The following is a 27,167-nucleotide window of genomic DNA, read 5'->3' on the forward strand; positions in this document are numbered from 1 at the left end:
GGGGATGGACAGGTGCATTTGCTCCAACTTATTTTCCTCTCTTCCCTTGTCAGGAATCTTCACAATCATTCCACATGAGAGAAGTAACCCAACATCCCTGCTGTGAGTAGGGTCACCTGAAGCAGGTTGCCAAGAACTATGTCCAGTTGGGTTTTGAGTATAAAGTATAGAGACTCCAACACCTCACTGGGCAACCTGTGTGAATGTTTAACCATCCTTGTGGTAAAGAAAAAGCATTTTAAGTAGAACTTTATGCGCTTCAATTTACCCCTCTCACCCAGCATTTGGCACCAACCCACCTTCTTTAAAACTTTCTTTAAAACTCCCTCACCAGGTTTTAAAACACACTGGCAGTAACTCCCTGTGCGTTCTCTTCTCCAGGCTGAACAAGCCTGGCTCTTGCATCCTCTCCCCCTCATGACAGAGGCTTCAATTCCTTTATTGTCTTTGTTGCCCTTCACTGGACCTGCTCCAGTATCCATGTCTCTTTTTCATTGGGAAAACCAGCACTGAACACAGCATGCCAAATATGCCTCACTGAGGCTGAGCAAAAGGGAATAACCTGGTCATTCTTTTAACAATTGTTTTGTCAGTTTTGCTAACCCCTACAACAGCAACACCTCATATAAACTCCCTACCAAACCAGGAAACTGTCTTTCCATTGCACCCCTCAGCCATATTTGTCAGACCTTAACATTTTCATGTGAATACAGCTCCAATTCCTACTGTGAACAAGAAACAGGAACATTTTCAAAAACTACCCCATCTATTTATTTTCTTCAAAATAAAAAGGCATTTGTATTCTTGAAAACAGTAACAGGTCCCATTGCTATTCTGAACCATACATATATAAAGATAAATAGATTAAAACACAGTTCTGGGATTTAGAAAGCTGAAAGGCTCTTCTAGGACTGATTTACAGAAAGCAACAGACCCAGAGGGAACAAACTGCGTTGGGAGAGGCCACTCTGACACGTCTCAGTGGTTTCAGATAGTCCATTTCTCCATACGAGCTTCCACATTTTTGACCAGGCCTTCTCCCAAAATTTCGAAGTCTTCCAGAATTGCCTCCACATTGGGAACGCAGACCAGCTCATTGTTCAGAGTTGTCACCTTCCTTCCTTTCATGCTGGAGACCTGCAGGACACAGAAAATAATGCATGAATGGGAGCACCCATTCACACACACTGCATATCACACCGCAATGCAGGTTGCATATTGCATTGCATGCTCTGCCAGCCCCAAGTAAGAAAAGTAAGTTTCTCTCCTGCCTTGTCACATCCAAACCCTGCTACATCACTGCACCCAGTTCCACAAGTTGCACTTCTCAACACAAACAGTGCTCGTTTTTAGAGCTAATGAAAGTGCAAAGGTGACCCTTCCAGCCCCTTTTAGGGTTTATAATGGAGACAGAGTCCAAAGACTGTGAGGAAGTCAGGAAGCAAAGTAATGGCCAGGGACATGGTGGAATGACAAGTGTGCAGATGCATGGCAGAGCCTGGGTAAGCAGGGCACAAAGAGTATGCAAAAGGGATCACAGCACAAGGCTGAGTAAGAGCTGCTTCTGCTCTGCTCTTTGGTGGGTGTCACGACCTCAGGTGGAAAGATACCTTTGGCTCCTACAGTGGCAAAAACAAAACCCTTGTGCTTATTTAATCCAGCCAGACTCAGCACCAATGCAAGCATCTCCTCCTCTGTTTCACCACTGTGAATAACTGGGTTTCACAACAGCAGCCAGGCAGAATGGCCAATGCCCTCTGGCTGTGAAGAGAGGGGAGATAAATCACCCAGAGACTGACAGCAGAAGAGCCTGGGCTGCCAGCTCCATGATTAACCGGTTTCTTTGCGTCTTTCCTTCATAGAAAGCAGCATGAATCACGCCAGCATGCCTCACACCTGGCTTAACCACCCTCTAGGGTTTGCCAACCCACACAGTGCCGCTGGAAAACAGCCCCATGCATCACTGAGGACATGGGCACTCTGGAGCTGGGCTTCTTGTGGGTTGGGTATTTCTGAGAAGATCCCAAAGGCACAAGAATGGCATAGGCTATTTCCTGTCTCAGATCTGCTGACAACTGAAGGCACTGTGGCCACAGCCCTGACTTGGTTTCATCCCCTTTAAGAAGCAGCAGAATTATGATCTCCATTTTCCAAAGGGCTTTGGGGCTGATGAGAATTGAACAAAGCAACTACCATGCAGAAAAAAATAAAACACCCTTCAAGCTTTCAGGGTATAAAGATAATATCAAGCTTAAAGCAGAGACAAAAACTCACCTTAAAAGGCTGAGGCTGAAAGCTCAAAGGTTTCCACAAAACTGCAATCACTTCCCCACCATGCTTGTCATAGAAGAACAAGGCAAGATCATCAAAGGCATCCTGGGCAGAAAACAAATGCAAGTTAAGGACAGTGACCCCCTCAGTGACAACCCACTGAGTGTCCCTCACTGTGGTCCTCCATCAGTTGACCTGGCACTACCAAGTTGTATTTTCCCAGTGTCCAGCGTCCATATCCAAGATTTCACAATGCATGAGACAGAAGGAAGCAAGCCCTACCCAGCAGGCAGTCCTGCCACAGTACATTTCATGGCACCAAAGACAAACCTGAAACCAGAGGCCAGCATCTCAAGCTCTGCAATCTGTGCAACCAAAGTATCAAAGCTCCTTCTTCTACCAAGATAAACCCCACGTGAGCTGTCAGCACTTTATCCATAAAGGACACACAAGAGCAGAGGTTTTAAATAACACAGTGTTCTGTGGGGTGCAAAGAGATGGAAAGCTCAAAGAAGGCACTGCAGAAATCTGTCCTCCTTGCCCCTTGTGTTTCAGCAGTGGTGTCAGTGAGCATCTCCTTCGTTGGTGCTGGGCAGCAGAGATCAAAGAGATGTTGCACAAAGGGATGACTAAAGCTCAGTCTGGCTTCCCCCAAGCGCACACCAGCTGGATTCCCAGGACTGCAAGGAGGCAGATGAGCATCACAGCAGAAGGTAACAATGCTGTGTGCAAGCAACTTCTTGAACCCAAAAATCTGTCCCTACAGCTCATCACCCAACATGCTGATACTGACAGATGTGTACCCTGAAAGAAGCTGACCAAGACAGCCAAGCAGCTGCTCCCTGATACATGTTCATCTTGGTGGAGATCAACATCAGGCAACAAGACATATTTACCAGGCTGAACAAACAGTCCCCAGCATCACTACAGGAGAAGCTTCTGCACAGGGTTTCACCAGCCTTGGAACAAACTTTTGCCCAGAATACAGACCCTCTGCTCCCTCTTTAGCCTTTTTGTCCATCACCTTAGTTTCCCAGTTTTAAACAAGAGAGGTCTCTGCTGACATCATCATATCATGAGGTTTTCATGAGGACATGAATGAAAAGAAAATCAAGATTCTGATGGACAAAGACAAGCTTGGATGGGCTCTTGTACCCAGGATTGCAGTAGGAAAAAAAAAGGTGGACTGGATTGGTGTTACCAGTGATCCTAGAGGGCAATGTGCATTTTTAGAATACAGACCTGATAAGGAAGGAGGGTCTGCAATCTTCAGAGACAGATTCAAGTTCAGACTGTTGTCCTCAAAGAGGGCAACAAAACTATGTCATTAAGATGGAAAGATCCCAAGAACTGCCAACTCATCCCACTTTGACAGGGGCAAGCCTGGTCAAGGCATTATTTCACGAAATTGGCTAGAAAAACCTCTGTCTAAAAATAAATTGAGAAAGAGGCAATCCACCCTGGCATATCAAGCTGAGAGCAACAGGTTATGCTCAGAGCCCAGTCAATGGGGAAGACTCCTCTTTTAGCCAAAGAGCAGGAGGGAGGGAAAGCTCAAGGAACAGCAATAAAGCTCAGGGCACGCTGACCGCCAACGTGCAGCTTTCTGAACCAAAGGGGAGCAGAGCATGTGAGAACCTGAAAAAGCCCAGCTACCTCTGCAGGGCGGGGTCTTCAGTGCCACGTGATGCTCCTTATGAGAACAGTATTTTTTACAGATGCATCTTGCTGGACAGAAGCCAGGAGCATTTGCAGTAAAACAACCCCTCCCAGGCTCAGCTAATTTCCCAATAAAACCACTGTTTGGCCTGATACCCAGCATATTTTTTTTTTCCCAGACAGCAGAAAGCAGAGAGCAGATGTTAAAAGGATGGCATTCAATTTAAAATCCCAGTATTTGGTGTGCTCCCAGCATCATCCACGTGACAGTGCTTCAAACTGGCCTACCCAGCTGTGGAGTTCTTGGGAAATTGCAGCATTAAAAGGGTCAAGTGTATTAGTCACTGCACTCCTGTTTGTTCAGAGGCTTGGGGAGTAAAAGCAAACAGTTCACCCTCCTCTCCACATCCCACGTTCTCTGCCCAATGTCACTGGACTTGTCTGAGCCTGCAAACACCTTCTTCCAGGAAAAGTTTCAGAGAAAAGGAAGAAAAGGCAGGGGCTACATTTGTTCCCTTCTCAAGCTGCTCTGTTGCAATTCAGCTTTCAAGGCCCAGAGAAATCTCTGCCATCACCAAAACCTATATCTGGTTACCATCTCAGAGAGACATGGGGACCTACAAGCTCAAGCCTTCAATTTGGAGAGGCCTTATTGTCCAGGGAGAAGGTGTATATGGAACCTGGAAGAAGACTAGAATGACCTCTGTAAGAAACCATCTGGATTATAGGAATGAAAAGGGTGGAGAAACGTAATGAGTGAAATAACACCTGGATCTAAAATGGGACTACCAGCTTAAGCAGCTCCATCTGAAGCGTGGATTTTGCAAGGAACTAAGTGTAATTTAGTTAGGTATCTACTAGTTATTAGGTACCTACACTGTTAAGTATCTACTTGTTGCTAGTTAAGTATCTATTATTTAAGTATCTACATTGTTGTTTAGGGATAGGGTTTTTTCCATCTGACCCTCTATCCACCCATTTTTTTCACAGCTCCTATCAAGAGATTAGGCTCATTGCATCTCAGCTGCTGGAAGAGCCCTTAAGGGAGGTCTCAGCACACAAAAATGTGTCCTACAGTAGAATTTCCTGGTTCAACAGCAGCTCAGAAAGCAAATGCATCAATAAACACTTGCTCAGTGTTCAGAGCGTTTTAAGTGTTCTTAACAAGGAACCCACCAGTGTTAACCCTATTATTAAAGCTACTTACTTTTAACAAACAACTACATTCGTGGTTAACATTTTGAGGTCTCTGTCACCATAATGTGACCTGGTGCTCCCAGTTATGTGACACAGAGAGGGCCTCCCCCATGACCCAACAGAGCAAGGAGCACTATCCAAGTAACACCAGGCTGTGGCTACCTCTGTGACCTTCTTTTAAAAGACAAAGGAAACCCTTAGGTTTGGGATTCAACTGATAAAAGGTTTCAAACTGGTTTCAAACTAAGAAAACTTTTCCACCTGAGAGCCACATACACATCCTTGTCCTGGAGGTTTGGGGCAGCAGGAAAGAAATGTGGAACGAAGCCACCCATGTACTCCTGGCTGCATCAGCAAACAATGTCAATCCACCAAACCACTCAGACAAAAGACTTCTGTCATCTCCAACATGACAAACCCTACACAGCCTCTGCGAGGGCATTACCAACACAGAAGAAATGCAGCCACAAGTCCCTTGTTAGCTCAGCCCAGCAGCACATGGGGCTGATGCCCCACTGAGCAAGTGGGCACACACACATGTATCCATCCCCCAGCCCTGGGCACTATGCTAAGGCTGTTGTGGCAGTTCTGCAGCCCTGAAAGCAGAGGATTCATTTCCTGACACCTCTGCCCTTCCAAGGGTGCAGATCCAGACAAGAAGTCTCCTGACTGACATGAGAGACCACAGAATTTTTTCTGCCTTTCCCTGTCTACCTGGTGTCACAATAGGGGTCATCAGGGAACATGCAGTAGCAAGAGACACATTTTTACACCATGGGAGAAGAAAGGATAGGTCTTGCCTTAAGGTGCAAGAAATGCAAAACAGTACTTTAGAGCAATGTTTAGAGCAAAGCAGGAAATATTTTCCTGTTCATCCACACATAAGGTGGACAGCTCCTCTGCCACAAGCTCTTCCTCTAGCATGTGCAGTCCTAGAAAGCTAAATCTCAGTGAATGACAGGACATCCCATCAGTGATCTGGTGAGATCAAAGATCCAGTCAGAAACGTGAGGGAGATGGACATGGCGCAGGCAGCTTCACCCATTTACCCCAAACTGAGTGCACAGCGCAGAGAGGTGACCCCAGCCTTTAGCTTTTGTGAGCAGGCAGACAGCCATGACAAGCATATCCACAAGCCTGTGTCCTCTGGATGGTCACGAGTTCAGAGGACAGCCAAGTCACCCTGGAGCAAAAGGTGGACAGACGAAGCCTTCTCACACCACATCCCAAGCAAACACAGGGGCATTCTGCAGCTCCACAGCCACCACAGTACAGATCAGCAGCCACAACGGAGACTCAACAGGAGCTTCATTTGAGACACCTAAATTTAATTTAGCCTTGCAGAGAATCCCCACCAGAAGCCAACTCAGGGTTTGCTCAACAAGGTGCTCTGAACTGTAAGTGGCAGAGAGGCTGTTGATGGGCTGAATCTCCAGGGAAGCCTTCTCTGTGGGATGTCTGGCACCCGCTTTCCCTCAAAAGTTTCTATAAAGCCTTCTCATCTGGACAGGATCACAGAACAGGCCTTCTCTATCAGATCTGTTCTGGAATTGAAGAATTTGCTGCCTGCACCCCACAGCCAGCCTTTCATCTCTACCCAGAGCCTCCCAGGCACCAGAGCAACTCAGGCCAGTTCCTGCAGCATATCTCCTTGAAACAGGAAAAATTCAAGCAGTCAGGATGCAACACCTCCTCTCCTTTCATTTTCTACTCTGATTGAGCTCCCTGGAAAAGACATACAGCAATCTTTCAGCTCCAGAGCTCTACTGCCTCTCTAAACCTTTTGACTTTAGAAGAACAGGGGCAAACAGGCTGGACAGACCTTGTCCAAACTAGGGGAACCTCTCAATCAAAACAAGACATTTAAATCCTGTTTTCATGTGGAAATCTCAGTAAAGGGCAGATGTTTCTTTTCTGCCTGTATAAGAATACAAAATGCCATGGCATCTGTGCAGCAGATGTCTCCCTTTGTTGCTATAAACTCACCATGGCTGCACTGTCAGCCATGGCTAGAGCCCCACTGCTCAGTTATGTGGTTTGTGCTGTTAAGAGAGAGCAAATTACTCTGAATCAAAGCCAGTCAGTTCAGCATCCAAACTGCCTTCTCATCCAAGATCTCTCATAAGGATTCACTGCTGTCACCACGCTCCTTTCTGGCATCAACTTCTTGCAGGGTTTGGATCACCTCCAGAGCTCCTAGTCCACAGGACAAGGAGTTGAACATTGCTTACAGCAGCAAGAGCCAGGGAAGGAGAAATAAAAAGGTGCTGGAGAGGCTACCAAGCAAAGCCAAAGTTGATGAAAAGGTCTTGCCTTTAAGCAACAACATCCATACACTGCAACATGAAGCCAGATGATTTCTAATAGATAGAGTAGCTTCTAACAGCTCAGCAGCACTTGCAGTGAGAGAGGCTTGCAGTGGTCCTGCAGTGCAAAATCAGTTTTTGAGGCCTTCCAACTCAGCTGGATAGAGCTAAGTTTTCTGAGACCATGTGCAGCATCACCTCTGTGATTTTTCCAAGAAAAGAAACACCTATTTGCCTTGCAAAACAGATATTCATCAGCTCCTTCAGGACTGCCATTGATCTGGATGCTATGAATGACAAGCAAACTGTTACTGCAAGATACCTCCAATATGATAGCCACAAGAGAACAAATCATATTTAAGAGCCTTAAAGACAAAAAAAAATCCCCTCAGACAGGGATGCTGAGGCAGATTTTGGGCTCTCTGCCCCACAGCTCACTCTTCAGAAAAAGCTGCAATCAGTTCCTGGTCTGTTCCCTCCTAAGAACCCACAGGTCAAAGAACAAGGGACACCAAGAGAATCAATGCTGCTTCCAATAAGACAGTGTGACCTTTGCTCATATCCATCTTTCTTCATTGGGATGTTAGCATATTGGATTTAGGGGCAGCTGTAATTTGCAACCTGACTAAAACCAATTCCAAATCTATTATAACCCATATTCATAAAAAACAGGCAGTAAAAAGCAGTAAAAATTCAGGCAATTTGGATGTCACTATTGACTAGACCAAGTAAATCATAATTGCCTGTAGATTAATGAAAGCTGCTTTCCAGGAAAATATTTTCTCTACCTTTCACTTCCAGGCATCAGCTTGTCTAGATGTATAAAAATGTCCTATAAACTCCAAGGAGCTTCCTGATCAACTGCCTCAGTCTACACCCAGACCTGCTGCAAGCATTTAGCAGCCTCCCCAAACAGACAGCTCTCCCAGTCAGCTCATCCAGCATCCTCTGTTTTCTCTTCAAGAAAGTAGTCTTCTTTTGATCAGGTTTGGACAAAAGTTGCTTAGCCATGACCCCTTAAGAGATACAAAGGCTCTGTCCCCATGCATCTCCAGCACTTTGACAGCTGCTGAAAAGCTCTGTTCAGCTCTAGAACTCACTTTCAGCACTGGGTGAGGAAGGATTTCAGACTTAAAAAAATCCATTTCCTATTCACATCTATGCCTCTTGGCTGAGGTTTCATGGCAGCAGGTCATTCACCATTGAAAAGTGAGGGGCTGGTCTTGATATGATGCCTCAGACACCAGGAAGGAAAGTGAAAAAGCAAACAGCTCCAAACCTGCTTCCTTCCTCCCTTTTAAAACCCTTGTGAAGGATGCTTCTCCCCTTTTTCTTGGCCCAAGAAATCTCTGTGCTCTCTACAATATGTCTGCAGGATCTCCAGGTCCACCTTCCTTCTCAAAGGGAGGAGAGCACTGGGCACCTCCACTCCCACACATCCTTCCAGCTAAGGAAGCAGTGCTTTTTGCAGCAAAATTGTGTGACAACTTTGAGGTCTTCCTCAGTTTCAAAGAGGCCTTTCACACATCCCTGTCTCTCACTTCCTCACCACCCAAGACTGTCCCAAGCTGCTGTGAGTGACAGAAGGACTAAGCTTGCACCTTGGCAGACCTGGAAGCTCTGCTGAAGCCACAGCAGATTCCCATGGGCACAGGTTATTATGCACCGCGGCTGGCATGCAACTCAGGGGTAACAGGGCTGTGCCCAGGATGAGGAAACCCTCAGAGAAACCCTTGCATGTTTTCTTTGCCCAATTCCTACGGTACCTGGTTAAGGTGAAAGGGGAGCTTGAACTGAAAGGGCCCAGAATCTTCCAGCCTAAACTGGACTTTCAATTCTGGCACCACTGAGTGTGGAACAGGGCCAGAGACCCCCACAGCCCCCTTCCTGCCCCAGCCAGCCTAGATTCCCGTGTTTACAGTTCTCACACTGCTCACAGCACTCCTATCAGTAAGGGATGATAGCAGTTCAAAGTCAAGGTAGACTTTGACAGACAGCATTACAACTCCATCTCCCTGCACACCCAAAGCTAACATTTAACCCAGCTACCACATCTGAAGCTGGGAAGGGCCAGAGTGCCACACGCTGCACAGCTAAAAAGCACAGGCTGCCTAGATCCAGGGAGGATCACTGCTGTCATCCAGCACATCTCCCCAGCTTGCCAAGGCTTTGGCTTGGCCTCATGGTGAAAAAGAACATAGTCAATGATTTTGTGTACAGATGTTCTCCATACTTCCACATCACCAACTTCCTCTATTGTTATGCATGTGGCCAGACACAGAGAAACTACTCTGTGGCCAATACTGATCTCCTTTGGCTCACACAATCATTGGCCTAACAGCAGAATGTTTACTGGGACCATGTCATGGATACCTGTACATCCCCCCAGAAACTGTATGTGGTTACTGCCCATCATGCACATCAACTGGTCGAGAAGCCAAGAAAAGTGAATTAACTGACTGGAGACAAATGGCTTAAAGATTTTTGTGCTGAATACAAAGCTCCTCAGCAAAAGCTCCTGGTGGTAAGTATATGAGCTCATTCTTACGTCACAGCAGCACTCCCATTTCCATAGAAGAGATGATGCATTTACCAGGACTTCTGCTGGAGAAGCAATGCCCATCCCATGCAAATACCTAAAGATGTCACCAGCCACATCCTGCAGCGGCAGGCAATCCAAATGCCACAAGGGAGCTCCCCCTTAGGCACCCCATCTGCCTCCCCAACAGGCCATGCTTACTCTCAGCTCCTGAAGGTACAACTGCACAGGGTCATAATCCACCACAGGAAAGAGGATATTTGTGGCAGAGCTGTTCTTCACCACCCCACGAGAAACTGATTTCACTGGCCGGTCCACACTCTCCAGGTGCCGAGGAATCTGGTTTGGATTCAGGTGGATCAGGACATCATAGAAGTCCAGAGGAGGGCGGAAGACCATCTGCAGGGAGAACCAAACAGTGTTACTCAATACAGAACTCGAGCAAGCAGGAGAGGTAAGAGAAGTTTCCCAAATCCTTGTTCGCATTTTGTCTCCTTCTCTTTAGAAAGCAGTAAACCAAAGACAAAAGTCTTGTGAGAATACTGTTAGAAGTTTGCCACAGACCCCAGGAAGCCTACCTGAGTAAATGCTAATAGGGTGGGCAACTGAGGGAGAGACAAAGAGGTGAGTTGAGATAGATAACTGCACTGCATATGGCAGAGTCTTAGGATAAAGAGGGGAATCAAAAAGCCAACAGGAGCTGAACAACACCCAGGGGACACAAGGAGCTGTTTACAATGGAATGGCCCCATGTGTCCACCAGGATTTGCCCCAGAGGGCAACAGCATCTTCCATCAAGCAGACAGAGGGGTGAGAGCAAAACCACTTCAATGGAGGGGAGCAATCCCAGACACATAAATATTTGGACAGGCAGGATCTAGCTGTGGATACAGCTGTATTAAAATGGAAAAAACTTAAAACTATGTATACATTTTCAAATGGAACAAATGATGCAGAGACATGAACAGAGGCATGGGACACTGCTCAACTTGGCACAGGAAGAAAACCCACTGCCTGAAACTGGTTTACAGCCAGGCTGTGGAGAACACACATGAAGAACATCAGTGACCAGCACTGAATCAGTCCCAGCTCTGTTCCATACAGACCCCCTGCCGCACACAGTGACCAAGTCCATGGCTTCCCGTGTGTGCCCTGCAAGCAAACCCATGTCTGCATCTTCATGACAGCATGCATGTCCCAAATGCAAAGACAGAAAAACAGCTTGCAGCACTCTCTTAGATACAGGAGGCAACTCCAAACTAAACTGGAAAGGCTTTTCCCTCCTCCCTGCCCCAAGCTCTGCCCTGGAAACAGTACCCCACGTTTATCCCTGAGGAACATCATAGGCCTGGGAGGACACTGGCATGGACCAGAGGGATTCCAAGGCAATGAGAAATGTTCCTACTGCAATCGAAGGGAGGAAGAAGGAGGCCCAAGGAGGCTGAGTCAAGGTGTTGGGAGGCTGCTCTGGGCAGCTGACAGTTTGTTTTAGAAGCTACCCATCCCCAGCTCACAATGTGCCTCTTGAATTTCAGCCTTGGGTCAGCACTGAGACTGCAACACACTGGACATGCCTCATTCCTTCACAGCCCTGCAACACACACTGCTATTGCCTCAAGTACATCCTCACCTCATAATATTTCCAGTGCAAAACAAGGCAGAACAGAAAGCAATGTCAGTAAGTCCTTTTTATATTGCTTAGGCAGAAAAAAAATCCACTGTATGTGCTGCTTTCTGGTTTTGGTTTTAGTTTGGGGGTTTTCGTCCGTAATGTGAATCTCACATATCTAACCACTGCTTGGCTTCTTTCAGCCTTTGAGCTTCAATCTCCTGGTTCACTACCTGGTACACCAATAAACCACCCTTCAAAACACATGTATCTCCCTTCAAAGGGCAAATAAACATACATCTCTCAGATTCATTGCAGTAATGGATGTTTTAGTTTACTTAAAGAATGAAATCACTGAGAAACTGAAGAGGGTTAAACTACATAGGGTTTTACTTCTCCATTCAAACCAAAATAACATTGTTCTAAAGTGCCTGGTACGGTCCTGCCAAAATCTCCAACACCCTGAACTTGGTTAGACTTGAGCACACAAACTAAGTTTCCACAGCTACTCCAAAATAGTCTTCCAGAGGAACCATTTGATCCAGTCATGGACATACAACTGGTTTGGCACAGGAATACTGTGGGTTTGCTCATGTTCTAAGAAAACCAGAGAATACAGAATAAACTTGTCCTAGTCACCCCAAGCTGCAATGCAGAGCTGGGTCCTCCAGAAGCAGGGTGGCACAGAGGGACATGAGCCTCCCTCTTCCCATCCCTGCAGCTCTACATCCCAGGGCAACCCCATGGCCATAGCCTGAAACCTCCTAACACATCCCAGCAACCACCACCAAAGTCCAGTCTGCTTGGCCAGAGCCTGAAAACCCTTGTGCTGCTGCCCCAGGGGGTTACCTTCACATCCTGGTCACTGAGCGGGTCCATGAGCTGCTCCTCCAGGGCACGGAGAGACTCCGAGGCAAGCAGGACAAGACGCTGCAGGATCTGGGGAGGGAAGGAAGTCAGAGGGTAAAACTTGGCAGTCTTGGATGTAACAGGGATGCCCCTCCCTCATGGGACGGTAAGAGCTGGCTCCTGCACTAGGAGCAGGGAACTGCCCCAAGCCAGTAGCCACCCGAAGCAAGGGGACAAAGGGCCCAGCTCACCTGTGCTGAGGGGCGCTCCCGGGTCCACATGGAGCTCCACTGGTCTTTGGGGGTGGCCAGGAACATGACGGGGAGGCGAGAGCGAGCTGCTACAAACTTGTTCTTGATCTCTGTGCAGTCTGAATCTGGAGAGGACAGGCAGACAGGTGAGATGCTCTGCCCCATTCACAGCCTTCTGACCTCCTCACTGCCATCACAGCCAGGAAAGGGAAGCACAACAGGATTTATCCTCTCCCACCCTCTGATCCCACAGCCTATGTGAAACCAGAGCTGCTTCATCCCAGGCTTGAGCCTCACTCCCTTTAGATGGACCTTTGCTCTAAACCCACTCAGGTGGGCTCAGGCATGATAAGTCCTGACACAAGCTGGCAACTCACATTATAAGCTAGTGACAGTTTGTATTATCCGAAGAGCGTTCCATCATTTGTCTTTTATTTCCCCTCAAGTAAGGAAAAACATAGCTCTTTAATTCATTAAAGTTCAAGGGCACTTTGGAAAATATCAGTTTTCAAACCCCAATTCTCTCCTAAACATCTTTACCTCTTTTTTATGAATCAGCTTTAAAAGCTGGTTGTAAGTATCTCCCCCACCCCATGACTTTGCAGAGTGAAGACAATCCCATGGTCTCTTGTGGCTCCAGCACGTATCCAAGTGACAATCAACAGGCGAAACACTAGAGGGGAGGAACAGAGGGCTTCAAAGACACCACCACATCCAACACCACCCACACTTGTCACAGATTTCAACAAGACCAGAAGCAGCAGAGCATCATCACTGAGATCCACCTCCTCAGATGCAGGCAGGGAAAAAAAGAAAACCACACATGGCACAACCAAACCCATCCTGCAGGCAAGAGAAACAAGACAGGACACGAGCAAGGGAGTAGAAAATCTCCTTGCCTCCAGCTCAAACTATGATGCCTTCCTGTATCCAAGGGATTTGGAGCTAGGCACTGAGTAACGAGGGCTCAAGAATCCCATGTTCCAGCTCTCCTAGCCACTGCCTGCTCACCTGTGAGGCCAGTGTTTAGGTTGACAATCAGAGGGTTGTTTTTCCAGTCAAAGGTTGCCAGCAAGTTGAGGAAGCGGAGGAACCCCACCTGTGGAGAGCTGCAGGCACAACAAAACAGTTCAACATCAGCGTTTGCTCTCCTGGCAGCAAGGGCTGCACTTAGGGGTGACTTAGTGAAGGCCCCATCCACATGCAGCCCAACAAGGGATATCTGTGGTGGGAAAGTGAAGTTCAGAACAAATTTCAGACACTTCCCCTTCTCCAAATCTCCAGGGAAAGTCTTTTTCCCCTTTTCCCTCCTTCCTCAGGAAAAAGAAATCAGTGAAACCTAAATCATAGCTCCCTCCAGCTGCCCAAACTCCTGGGTCTGGAGCAAGAAGGAGATGGAAAGAGGGCTGCTCTCATCTCTGGTGCAGGTCTGAACACCAGCCAAGTTCCCAGTGTGCCTCTTCCCCTGCAACACGACATGTGCACAAAGCCAGATAGCTGGGAAGATGGGGATTCTGCTATTTTAGGAGACAGGAAAGCATTCTAGGCATCAGACTATTGCTCCTGCTACTTTGGGAAAGGAAACTGCACCCCAAGTGCAGGGCAGAGTAACCTTTTGACTCCACACAGAACAAAAACATTTCCTTTAACTTCATTTCACTTCCTTTGGGCCCCATAACATCTATCTGCCAGGGTCCAGCAAGCAATTGGTTCTCTGGGGTTATCTACCAACACACTGCTCCATTTAGTTTTCAGAGCCCAACCCTTCATCCTTCCCTTGGAAGTTTCTCCAGGAGGAAGGGAGGCTGGAGCTGCCATCACCACCATAACATCCTTCCTGGGGAATCCAGGAGCCCCAGCATGCAGGTACCCACAACACAGCCCTCATCCTGCTTCTCCTGGCCACCATCCCCAGAACAAGGAGCCTCACCAGTCCTCCAGAAGGCACAAGACACCTTGCAGTTAGGCCACTTTCATCTAGAGGCCACAAGGACACTCGCTCCCAGCCTTACCTGCTTCCTCCCTTTCTCTGCAGTGCACAGCCTAGTGAAAGCCACAGCCCTGCAGTGCTAACTAGGCATCTCCATCTTTTCTAGCAACTCCCAAAAGGACTTGGGACACTATATTGGCAGCACAGGGTCTTCATGCTCCCTGATGTGAACATCCCAACACCTCCGCCTGTGCAGCATCCCACCCTTCCTCCATGCCAGGTAATGAAAGGCACTAAATCCCCATCACGCCAGCCTCGGCTCCTCATCCTCACCTGGGTGGTGTGAATGGGGCTGGGTGGAGGAAGAGAAATGCCACAAGGAGGTCCACACACTCCTCAGAGATGCTGTCGCTCAAGAGCTGGGCGCTGATCCAGCGTTTGGCCAGCCGGGAAGTGCTGCCGAAAACAGGGTGCTGCTGCTGGAGCCTGTGAGGAGGGAGACATGCCACTGCTCGGCCCACATACCCAAGGACCCACAACAGCCTCTTGGCATTTGGCAAGAAAGAGAGGGGTAAAAATCTGCAACAAACACTTACACAGCATCACAAGCACAGACTCTCAGAAGGTGCTGAGATTTTGAGGGGAAGAAGGGAAAACATTGCTTCATGCTCCTCTCTAACCACGCTGCATTTTAATATTTGTCTCCCCACACCAGCAACCTCAGGGGGACAACTGGTGCCACCCACACCCACATCCCTCACTTAATCCTTCTGAAGAGCCTCTACAAGGTTGGCTGAAGGGCTACTTCCCACAGCAAGCTCTTCTGCCCACCATCAGCCTCCAGGATCCAAGGGCACCTCCATGCTGGTTTTCAGCCACGTTCCACATTCTGACCCCTCAGGCACCTTCTGCCTCACCTACCCATGCAGAGAGCTGGTTAGATAGGGCAGATGCAACGTTTCCAGCTCCAGCTGCCGAGATTCTTCTGTGTCCTGGTACTTCAGCATCCCTTCTGGAGTGACCACTTCCTTCAAGATCAGGGGCTCCCGGTGGTAGGCTACTTGGAGACGAAAAACGTAGCCATCCTGAGACATGAGTGCAAGGCAAAGTCAGGCTTGATGGTGACACAAGCAGCATGATGTGTGTTATGTTGTCCCTCAGGGATACAACAGCAGCATCCTGACATCAGTGCAGTCTCACCACACTCTTTCCTAAGGCCACAATCCAAATACTGGTTTTGTCTGCCACTGCCACAGCCCTCCACCTCAGTAAGGTCAGGCCTGGACAAGGTCCTGGTGACCCTCCTACCTTGTACACATCAGTGTAGGCGACTGCAGGTCTGCAAGCCAGCTGGTGCTGCTGCCGGAGGAGCTCGGCCAGCTGGAGGTGGAAAGCAGCTTTGATGCGCTTGATGGCTCCTTTGTCCTGTGGCCACTGGCCACTCCCTTCCATGTGGCAGATGACTGGGGGCAAAGGGATAGCAGGAGGTCAATGAACCCCACACAGAAACAAGGCATTGAATAGGGGTGTCTGGAACTACAGGTTACAGCAGGAGGAGCCAGGGTTCTGCTCCTGCCTGCAGCACACCAACACAGCAATAACACATAACATTGCTTCTTGCCTCCACTTCCCTCCAACAGATCATCTCCCACTCAGTCTCACCCCACTTACTCTTCAAAGGGGCTATGTAGGCTGGGCAGGGTTTCTCCTCTGAAGGAAGCAGCAAGTGCTTGCTTCTGTTATGGAAGGAATAAATTGGCTTCATAGGAATGGGAGGAAAGACCTGAAAGAGAGCAGCCACACAGCAACTGAGAACAGGGAGCAGAAACCTCTTGGCAATGTGTACCACCTCACCCAAACCTCCCACACCAGCAACATCCTCCAGTACAGAGTTTGGTCACCTTGTGCACAGCCAGCCCAAAGGATGGAAGGGTAAGGAAGAGACACCATATTGCCCCAAGGGCTCTATGGAGCCACAAAGCCGGAGAATGACTCATTCTCTCAGTCCTCCCTCACCCCAGCTACCTGCAGACCCCTGTGCATGGCCGTGCCCCGGGACACTCACATCTGTGTACCGGAGGGCCGGATGGATCCCCTGCACAGCCGTCACCGTCAGCGGCAGCTCCTTCAGGTTCCAAAGCTTGCGGCTCAGGTCATCGTAGGAGCAGACAACACTGACCATGGCCTCCTCACCCGTTCCCCATGCCTGCGGACACACAGGGAGCCTCTCCATGCACCTCTCCTGCTCCTGCACGCACCTCACCTCCCTCATGGGTGGCCTCACAACCGAGCTTCAAGGAGCCACCCCAGGGAGCAGCTTCTGGCAAGAGCACTCAGCAAAATGGGGAGGTAAGAAAGACAGCAAAGACAAGAGCAAGGCTGTCTGTGACTCTCCTGCAGCCACGGGTATCCTAGAGGTAAATAATATTATTTCTTTTGCAACACTGAGGCAGCATCAAAAGCTGTACTACCAGCAATCACTACAGTAAAGGAGAAGCAAAGAATGATCTGAGAATAAAGAGGTCACACACTGACAAGGTAAGAGCCCTGCCCTGTCTCCCCAGCAGTTACCATGATGCCAACGGGAGCAGCAGTTAACAGAAAACTTCACTGACTACATCCTTAGCCAAGGCAGAGCTCTGGTGCGTGGCAAAAGCTAAGACAGAAAACATCACAGGAACCCTGTGGAGGGCAGCAGAGAAGCACCAGAAGAATTCGTGTTGCCCTTATTGCTTCCACCTCCCCAAGTAACAGGAAGAACTGAACGGGAAGAACACACTGGTGACGCCAAACCATCCAGCTCAGAGGCAGCTGAGAGTCACACAAGGAGCCAGCCTGCCTGGAGTTTTCTGAGCTGGGCTCTCTGGCAGAGCAGCAGCACCCTCTGTGGGGTGCACCACGAATGGCAAACCCCGTCCTACTTGTGGCTACACCTTTCCTCTGCCTTCATGCCACACATCCCTGCACTGCTGGCTCCCCAAGCTGCCTGCACACAAACAGCTGGAGGAGCAGACACCCCTGTACCCACCACCCCACACTCAAAAGCAACTTTCTTCTTCATTCCTCAAGGACTGGCAACAATGGAACTCCTAAGCATCTCTCAGGCTACAGGAAAATGCATCTCCTGTCAGGCTGGGGTGTATCAGCTCTGCTAACCCCAGACCAGCCTGAACGGACACAGCACACAGATCTTCCTGCCTACCACACAACAGGCTGTGAAAACCAGCAGCAAAACCTCCCACATCTGATACTCAACTTTGCCCAGACTACAACTGGTCCTGGCACAGGAGACCTTTTCCATCAAACGTGCACCCCTTCCATCTGACAAAATGGAAAGGAAGCAATTTCTTTCTCCATTCAACAACCAGGCAAAGAGTTGGTCATACTGATGCCTTTTTAGGACTAGCTAAAAACAGAGGCTAGACAAAATAAAGGGAATAAAAAGTAGTTATATTTATTGAAGGGCCTTCAGGTACATTTTCGGACAGACAACACCCCCCTCAAGGGCTAACTCAAAATTAGATGATGGGTCATGGGTTTTCATCCTTTTATAAGTTTGGTCCATTTGTATATTGGGGATTAATCATTTAATTCCAGCTTCAGGTAATGAAGTCATTTACCCCAACATTGTGCGTCCCCAGCTCACTTTTGTTTATACTTTTTGGGGCCTGAGACAGTAAGGTGTCCTTGAGTCCCAGGCCTAGAGAGGAATTGCTTTGTCTGACCAAAATGTGAAGAAAGTAGCTAGCACTGTATATGGAGTTTAGAGTTATATGCTAAAGAATTGCAGGATTACAAATATATGAAAATATAAATGCTAAAATCCTAAGGCATCAGTACAAAAAAACCCAACAAAGTGTGCCAAAGTGGTCATGGCTCACCTCTAAACTTTAATTTCACAAGTTGGAAAGCAGAAGTTTTAAGGAGGGACATTCCCAACCTCCAAGATGCATTTTTCCTGTCTGAAAGTGGAGTTTCTTTGTTTCAGCTGTACATTCAGATGGAACACGATCTAGCACTCTGCAATTTGCCAGGAAAGATCCTTTTCCTGGGTTTGCCAGCTGGACCTAAGGGATGGCAGCACAGAATTGTCTGGCCCATGTCCTGAAGGATGCAGTACCTCAGAGGTGCAGCCAGAGGAGCACTGTGGGACAGTAACACATCCTAAGGCATGTGGACAGAGGTACAAAAGCAGAGAGAATAGAACAGTGGAGTGCTTGCAGGGGAAAATGAGGTCTGGGGGATGAAAAGCAAGAGGACTTCAGTAGTTATATGTTGGCGACCATGAAAGACTTGGTAGATCCTTACCCTTTCTACACTCTCTTGGGAACCACCCAGCTGCCTCAGTGCTGCTCAAATGATCTCCCTACAGCCCTTTCCAAACTGCTCTTCCCGAGAGAGAGCCCCCGCCCCACCAGGGAAGCAATCATACCTCTTTCCCAGTTCTGATCACAGATTCCAGCAGGGCTCCTGTGTAGCAGATGGAGGACTCAGGAATGTCCGCATGGCTATGTGGGAGAAGACAACAGAGCATTAGAGCTATGACATGCCAGCCTATTGATCCTATTGACACTGCATGGGTCAGCCCAAGCATGAGCAATCCCTCTCTAAAGGAAGGTCCTGGTGAAAAGACAAATCTCTGTGTATTCCTCCCCACCCAAAGCACCCAGTAACTTTTGCAGCTCCGCAGGATGCAAAGCCAAAGCCATCAATGTGCAGCCTTCCCTCACAAGGCCCATCCTCAAGTCAGGACAAAGAGGCACAGGCAAACCCTCCTTTCTGTGCAAGAGAGCCTCACTTTTGGCAGACAGTATAAATTGCTACAGAGGCTTTCCAATGCCACAGGGAAAACACAATCTTGTGAACCACCGTAAGGTCTCAGAGGATATTACAAAAATGTCCTGCAAGGTCCAGACAGCTTCTCTTTCAGCTCTGAGGAGTGTCCCAGCATCCTATCCACATGTAAGGGCAGGACCATGCTGCCTCTTTGCCCTTTGCATTATGTCCAGCAGAGGCTACAGCACCAGGTCCTTGTCTTTCCTACCCACTCTTGGGAAGCAGCTCACAACATACGGACAACTGAAATGACTTCCAGATCACACAAATCTGGAACAATTCACAACACCCCACAAAGCATAAAGCTGACAATGGGATCACCAGGGACAGGACACATGGAATGAGTGACAGACAAAGCAACCCACAGCTGCTGCTCCGTGCAACTTACAACTTCAGCAGGTGCCTGATGATCTGCTCAGGAATGAGGCGCTTCTGGCAGACTGTGCTGGCCTCCCACACCACAGCCTCACAGATGCTGCCATCCTGGAACCGACGCAGCTCTGACTTCTCTCCCCAGAAGGTCCGGAACTCCAAGGCCTGCGGGAGGGGACATTGACCAAGCCAGAGCAGGGACACAGGTCATTTCTGGGCCAGACAAAACCTTCCCAGATCCCAGATTAGCCAGCCTCTCAGCTGTCTTCAACCACAGCACAGCATCAGCTTTGCTCTTACTCAGCACAAGCAGGGCTCCCCTCACCTCGGGGTGATCAGCCTGAGGACCCTTCTCCAGCGTGCTGGCAGCAAACTCTGGGACAAACAGGAGCCCAAACGTCAGAGGCCCGACATCCTTGTGTTTTGGGGGTTCAGCATCAATTGGCCACTGGAAAATGTGGGAAAATGAGGAACACGAAGCACAAGCAGAGATGAGGTTTGTGGAGCAGCAGCTGCTGGGATACTGGGATGCTAGATGAACCTCCTGCTATGTTGTCCCAGGTGCTCAGACAAGAACAGACAGGGAAATAGACATGTAATAGGTCTCCCCAATGACAAGAAAAATTGCCTTCACCCTGCCCTATTACTGGATGAGGACTTGTGCCCAGACCAAGCAACACAGCTTCATCCCACAGGCCAGTGCAGGCCTTCAGGTTCAGTATTCCCAACAAAGGAGACAGCCTGTCTCATTCCCCAGTGAGCAGGGATGCCTTCCTGTGCCCTGTAGTGCCACAAGAGACAGATGAGGCCCATAAGCTGCAGTGTCACTGCCAAGTTGCATTACCTCAGAGATCTGGGGCAGGGAGTGTGCCACGAGCTGTGCTCTCCGGGACAGACCACGGGCCAGCAGCGAGACAACAAAGGGCAGCGCTGCAGCCACATAGTTCCCACCCCGATCCATCAGCTCATTCAGCAGATGCATCTTCTTGCAGGTACCCTGCAGCTTGGAGACATGCTTAAGGCTACAAAGAAGAAGAGAAGCTGGTCACCTACCTCTGCCACCAAATTCCTTCTGAGAGAGGGATATGCTAGAAGATGGATAAAATGGGGAATTGAGGGTCCTAGCCCAGGACAGGTGTTACAAGAATGCCCTCTGGCATCTCAGGAGATTTTGTTCACTGTTCCCAAGCCCTAAACACAGCTCTCCTCCTCTGGGAGGCTATCTAGACAGTAAAAATGGAACAGTCCAGTCCAAGGAGGCACCAGTGTCTATCTCAGAGCTTAGCAGAGCCACTTCCCACCAGGTAAGTTCAAATCTAACCCAGACCAAAGCCAGAAGCAGCTCACTCCTCTTTGAGCAAGCTCCCTCAGCACTAGTCCACCAGCACAGTGAGACTCACTGGAAAACATGGTCAAAAGTCCTGAGCATTGGCTTCGGGGTCATGAGCAGCACCTGAAAGCCATCCACCATCCGGTCATCCAAAATCTCCATAGAGCGCTTGGCTTCAAACTGAACCTGAGCAAGGAGGGAAGACAATGAAGCAGCATGAATATGAAGGGAGAAAGAAAGCACACCCCTCCAGCAGTGGTCACTCGTGCTTCCCCATCAACCAGGGCCAGCCCAGTTCCATGGTTAGCAGCACACTCTTATCCCGGTCTCTGTCCTTAGCATGAGGGACATTGTTACTTTTTACTCATTACCCAAGTAAGCATTGTTACTTGTTACTCAAGTAAGGAATAGCTCCCACTGCTGGCCAGACAGGCCCTTCTTGATATCCCTGCCATCAAGGTGATTTTTTTTTCTCCTTCAGAACAGTTACATCTGCTAAACAGCTGCTTGGCTTCAACCACAGGTGCACACAAAGATTCGAGCAAGACTGGTAAGGCAGCACTACATCTAAGTCTCTGAATTCACTTCCAAGCTTCAGAGCTGGAAATGTTAAAAACTTAGAAAGACACAATGAATGCCTTCCCTTGGCCCTACGTCCTCCTCAAACCACATCTACCTACTCCCTGCCCGTCTGAGCTCACTCCTAAAAAGCCACCACAACCTGCTTGGTACCTGGTGGTATTTGCTGGCAGTCATATCAGCACAGAGGTTCACCAGTCCAGAGGGATCCACAAAGACCACTTCAAATGCCTGGTGGAAATCATCCAGGACAGGCTGGAAAAGCAAACATGGTCCTTAGAGCTACAGTGAATCAAACACACCAAAACACCCCAAAATTGTTGCCATCTGCCATCCCTGCAACAGGTACATCCCTGCCCCCAAGAGCAGTGGCAGAGAGAGACACAGGCACAAGACCCCTCAGAGGGCTGCTTACCAGGGAGGGATCAGCATCCTTGGCTAGACTGATCCCCGTCACGCTCAGGTCAGTGGTGGCTGTGGACAGACAGGAAACAAGTCACACCAGCATCCACATCTCTCCCTCTGGTGACAGTGGCACAGTTATGTGTCAACACCACCAAAGTCTCACAACATCAACACTGCTACAATACAGTGCTGGTCTCCATCTTAAGATGGGACTTACCCACTTCTCTGCAAGTTGCACCATCCCGCCCTGCTCTATTGACTCATCCTCTCCTGTTCAAACCACCCACCGGGGCTCAGCACGAAAGAAAAGCCACAATGGCCCCTCTGCCTCTTCCCCCACTGTATTCAGGCTTTGCGCAGAGACAAAGATCTTAAAGATCTCTCCCCATCCAAAGAGGCCTCTGGAAACTCACCCAGGAATTGCAGAGTGCTCCTCAGCACCTGGTACCCACTCATCATCTTGACAATCTTGCGCTTCATCAGCAGATAGGCAACAAGCATGGAGACCAAGAAGCCACTGAAGCACCCCAAGCCCTGTGAAAACAGAGATATCACAATCCCATGGCAATCCACAGCTTAGGATGGGGCCAAGCCTAGCACAGCTCAAAACCAAGACACAAGCCACTACCCCACCCAGCAGGATCAAAGCACTACCCTTCTGCCCTAGGAAGGAGTGCAGCCCAAAAGCAGGTTATACAAGTAAGCAGAGCCCACCCTGGCACAGGACATACCTTGCTGAGCTGCCGCTGGTTCAGCCAAACCTTGAGGAGGGCCAGGCCATCTTTCATGCCTGGGAAGTCCGTGGCTGCATTAGACAAGAAATGCAGGTGGGACACCATCACTGTGTCACAGAGGATGGAGTTGTTGTAGTGCGGGGTCGGGGGTTCAGTGGCTCCTGCATGGAGAAATGACAGCATGTTGGACCCAAACACCAACCACCTGCCCACAGAAAAGGGCTGAAGTGAACCCACCCACAGGCACTGGGGGCAGTCTCTGCCTGAAACAAACAGCCCCATGATTGCCCAGCTCCAGGCCACACCTTCTTTTGGGGTGCTCTGCTCCATGAACCAGGCGGTCCGGACGTTGTTCTTGCTGGGATAGAAACGGCTGGGTTTGAAGAGACCCGAGGCGGGACAAGCATGGAGTCGGACAGTGACCATCTTCTCATCCTTGCCTGTAAGCACCCGAGTGGAGATGTTCAGGAGGAAGAGATGTTAGAGATTAAACTGGGAAAACACTGAGTATCCCCAGCCTGGGCAAATGCAAAAGCTCCTTCCCAGCAAAGCTCTGCAGCAGTTGAAATCATCTCAGAGCAGAGAGTAACCACACCCAAGAGCCAGTGATGACCTTGAGGTCACACAGTCCATGCCCCATTCCCATCTTCCTTCCCACTGCCCAGCCTGGCACCCCCGCCTGCCCTGGCCTTGCCATGCCACGTCTGTCCCAGACCCCAACCCACTATCTCCTGAGGGCTGTAGGAACAAGCAGCACTTAGCAGCCTGTGCATCCCACATCATCTCATCAGGGAAGATACAGACTGCACACAGGCTCCTGGGGAAGGCAGAACAACAGTGGGGAACAGGGCTGGGGAGAGCAGGAAGGGCAGTGCTGGGTACAGGCGTGTTTTGCAGGATTTACTCTTTTGCTCCTTGAAGCACCCACAGGATGTGCCAGCCAGTGAGGCCAAGGATAGGGAGCACAGCCAAGCTGCAGAGGAGATTGGGAAAGGGGAGAGACCCTGAGGACTAGATCCTGGATGAAGAGAGAAAATAGCTGAGAAGCACCCAAAATTTATCACCAATTGTGATGGCAGCCCCAGACTGATCCCTCTCCAAAGGGCCATTAAATGGTACACCACCACCCTCCACCCAACACCAGTACCCAGCACACCCTACACCAGAGCAAGGCTCAAGTGCTACCTTGAGGCCTTAGGAGCAGGATGGGCTTCAGATGGTTGCTGTTCATGTAGGCAAACTTCACACTGCCAAAGAGCTTCTCCTTGGACAAATGCTGGGCAATGTGGGACAGGTACAGGGCTCTCTTCCGGTGGTAGCGCTGATTCAGGTTATCTTTGTCCTGAAAGATTTCCTGGGAAGAGAGAACAGGACAATTCCACCTCACCTGCTGCCCTGTTCAGTTCAGCCCGAGGTATCCCATCACGCACAGCTATCCCTGGCCCCACAGGCAGCCCTATTTCAGCCCCAAGAAGCTCCAAGCTGGTCAGGAGCTTGCTACTGGCTCACCAGGCTCCAAGACTGCAGGAGACAAGAGCAGTCATGCACCCAAACAGGGTGTGCTTGGTCTCAAGCTTTTCTTACAAGCAAGTCTGGGCAGCAAGAGAAGGTTACCAGCCTCCAAACATTTCCCTCCCTGTAACACAGTCTTGGGAGCTGGGGTAGAAGTGCAACCAGGTACAAAAACAGACAGCATGCATCTCCCTGGCAATGTTCAGTCCAAGCAGAGAGAAGAAAGATCCTGATGAGGAACTAAGATAAAACAGCTGCAAGCTCTGATATAGCAAAAGGCCAGACCGCACTCCCCAGCTCCTTGTGGGAGTCACTCTGCATATCCAGATGCTGTCCCTGCGGAATGGACTGGGCAGGGCAGGGGTCACAGAGGACAGGGCTCTGGCAGGCTCCAAGCCATTTAGGAGGTGGCATGTCCAGACTCACCCGTGGCATGGTCACTGCAATGTCCACGTTTATCTCTGGCCTAACGCAGGTGCCCAGCAGGTAACTGCCCACCACTTTCAGCTCGGCTGGGGGCACAAAGTGGAACCTTCCCTTGACGTTGAACGGCACTTGCAGGAACGGGACCTTCACATCCTTGGAAAGCCAGGCCTGGTCAGTGAGCTGGGAACAGACATGACAGACAAAACCCTCTGACCATAAACAACAGCAGATGTGCAGAGACCAAGACCCTGCCCCCCATACAGCTGCACCCAGAGTTTAAAGACAGTGTTCCCCCTTTTTCCTTGAAGAAAAAGCAAAGTATTATTTTTTCAGCCTGTAAGGGAGACAGCCCAAAAGTAGCTGCTCCATCCAGGACAGGAGTCTTTCCACCTCTTCTATAACCTGGAACATACTTCAGTTTCTGGAGTCTCTGGGATGGCACTTAGCAGGCTGTTAATTTCATGGAGGAAGGCATCAATCTTTTTCTTCTTCGTCTCCTTCAATGTCACTTCCTTCAAAAGCTCTTCGATCTGTAGGGGGAAAGGGGACCATCAAAGGCAGCTGTAACACTGGAATTGCTCCTGACTTACTGTGTCCTCCAGCACCAACCATGAACATGGTACGAAGGGCAGCTGGTGAGCTGAGCAACACACCAAATTCTCCATAAACCCTGCCTGGAGCTGGCAGTTTGATCAGTTCCTGCCATTTTCTGCGAGCGCTAGATTGCAATCATCTCCATCCCAACCAAGGTCCAGGCAAGAAACCCTGATGTAATTCACACAAGCACAGCTCTCAGGAAGGCTGTTTGTATGGTGGCAAATCAGCTGCAGGAAACCACACAGGTTCTCACCACAAACCAGGCCCTAGAGATGCTGCCACTGACACCAGCAAGCAGCTAGGAGATCAAAGCTGTTCCTCATAAAAATCACCAATGTTAGAACCACCTGAGGGATGGGATGGCATCCAGAGGGATGACATCCAGACTGACATCCAGAGGAGTTGGCCCATGAGAATCTCATGAGGTTCAACAAGACCATGTGAAAGGTGTTGAATCTGGCTTGCGGGATGATCCAATGGAGAAGCCCTGCCCACAAGGACTTGGGGGTGCTGCTGGGTGAGGGGCTGGACACGCCCCGGCCATGGCACTCACAGTCCAGAGAGCCAAACGTGTCCTGGGCTGCATCCAGAGCCCCGTGGGCAGCAGGGGAGGGAGGGGATTCTGCCCCTCTGCTCTGCTCTGCTGAGGCCCAGCTGGAGCTCTGCATCCAGAGCTGGGGTCCCAGCATGGGAAGGACAGGGACCTGCTGGAGAGAGCCCATCAATGTGATCAGAGGGATGAAGGATCTCTCCTATGAAGAAAGGCTGAAAGCATTGGGATTGTTCAGCCTGCAGAAAAGAAGGCTCTGAGGAGATTTATTGTGGCCTTCCAGTACTAAAAGGGCTACAAGAGGGTTGGAGAGGGACTTTTTATGAGAGTATATAATGATAGGAAAAGGGGCAATGGTTTTGAACTGAAAGAGAGTAGGTTTAGATTAAAAATTGGAACGAAATTCTTCCCTGTGAGAGTGTTGAGGCACTGGCACAGGTTGTCCAAGAGAAGCTGCGGATGCCGCATTTCTTAAAGTGTTCAAGGCCAGGCTGGATGGGGCTCAGAGCAACCTGGTCCAAAGGAAGGTGACCATGGGGGGGACGGGGGCGTGTTTTAACTAGATGATCTTTAAAGGCCCCTTCAATCCAAGCTGTTCTATGACTCTACGATCTAGTTACCAGCTGATCTTCCCCTAACACAGCTTGATGACCCAGGTCATCTCCGAGTCCGAGGTCCCGCAGCCCCCCGTGCTCCCCCCGTGGGGCACTAGGCGGCCCCCTCGCCTGACCTGCAGGCGGAGCAGGCTGGAGTGGAACAGATCCTCCGTCTCCTTCAGCTGGGTCAGCTCCTCGCTGGTCGGCGGCTTGTAGAGCTCGGCGCGGCTCAGCTTGGCTGGCTGCGGGGCTGCGGCTGTCGGGGCAGCCCTCTTCCCCCGCCGCACCGGGCCCCCGGCGGGGGGCTCTGGGCCCTGCTCCGCCTCCTCCGCCGCCTCCGGAGAGCCCTGTGGGGAGAATACAGCAGAGCACGGTTCGCCTGGGCCCGGCTCAGACCAGCCCCGCATCCCCCCGGCCCCAACCCGCCTCCTCTCACCGCCATGGCCGCCGCCCGCGTGGAATCCCGTCACCGCGTGCGGCGCCGCGCGCCCCGCCGGCCGCCCAGCCCGGCTCCCTATTGGCCGCGCACCACAGCGAGGCGCTTCCTATTGGCTCCGCCGCCCGTGCCCGCCCACGGGGGCGTGTCCGCAGCGGCGCTCTGCTTCCGCAGCAATGGCGG

The 27,167-nt window shown here is 49.9% G+C and overlaps 1 protein-coding gene across 1 annotated transcript; it reads right to left on the minus strand.

Moving 5' to 3' along the window:
- Positions 1-747: 747 nt before the first annotated feature.
- NOL6 (nucleolar protein 6) lies at positions 748-27,039 on the minus strand. The gene is made up of 26 exons (XM_063422807.1): positions 26,985-27,039; positions 26,683-26,895; positions 25,219-25,335; positions 24,806-24,985; positions 24,053-24,221; positions 23,173-23,307; positions 22,865-23,028; positions 22,547-22,667; positions 22,144-22,202; positions 21,882-21,983; positions 21,220-21,335; positions 20,664-20,841; positions 20,145-20,267; positions 19,836-19,984; positions 19,044-19,119; positions 16,677-16,817; positions 16,283-16,394; positions 15,920-16,074; positions 15,533-15,696; positions 14,945-15,097; positions 13,693-13,790; positions 12,682-12,806; positions 12,431-12,520; positions 10,174-10,371; positions 2,275-2,376; positions 748-1,137 (listed from the first exon to the last, which is right to left on the minus strand). Exons 1-26 carry the CDS (start codon positions 26,988-26,990, stop codon positions 988-990), a joined length of 3,396 nt encoding a protein of 1,131 aa, XP_063278877.1. The 5' UTR covers positions 26,991-27,039; the 3' UTR covers positions 748-987.
- Between the last annotated feature and the right edge of the window lie 128 nt (positions 27,040-27,167).

Source organism: Prinia subflava, chromosome Z, assembly GCF_021018805.1.
Source record: "Prinia subflava isolate CZ2003 ecotype Zambia chromosome Z, Cam_Psub_1.2, whole genome shotgun sequence".
Taxonomy (NCBI): Eukaryota; Metazoa; Chordata; class Aves; order Passeriformes; family Cisticolidae; genus Prinia; species Prinia subflava.

Excerpts from the sequence above, each read along its gene's own strand:
- NOL6 (XM_063422807.1), bottom strand. Across the intron at positions 23,029-23,172 it reads GCAGAGCACCCCAAAAGAAG|GAGCCACTGAACCCCCGACC; the intron begins GTGTGGCCTGGA and ends TTCTCCATGCAG. Across the intron at positions 10,372-12,430 it reads TCAGTGACCAGGATGTGAAG|ATGGTCTTCCGCCCTCCTCT; the intron begins GTAACCCCCTGG and ends TTCTCCCTGCAG.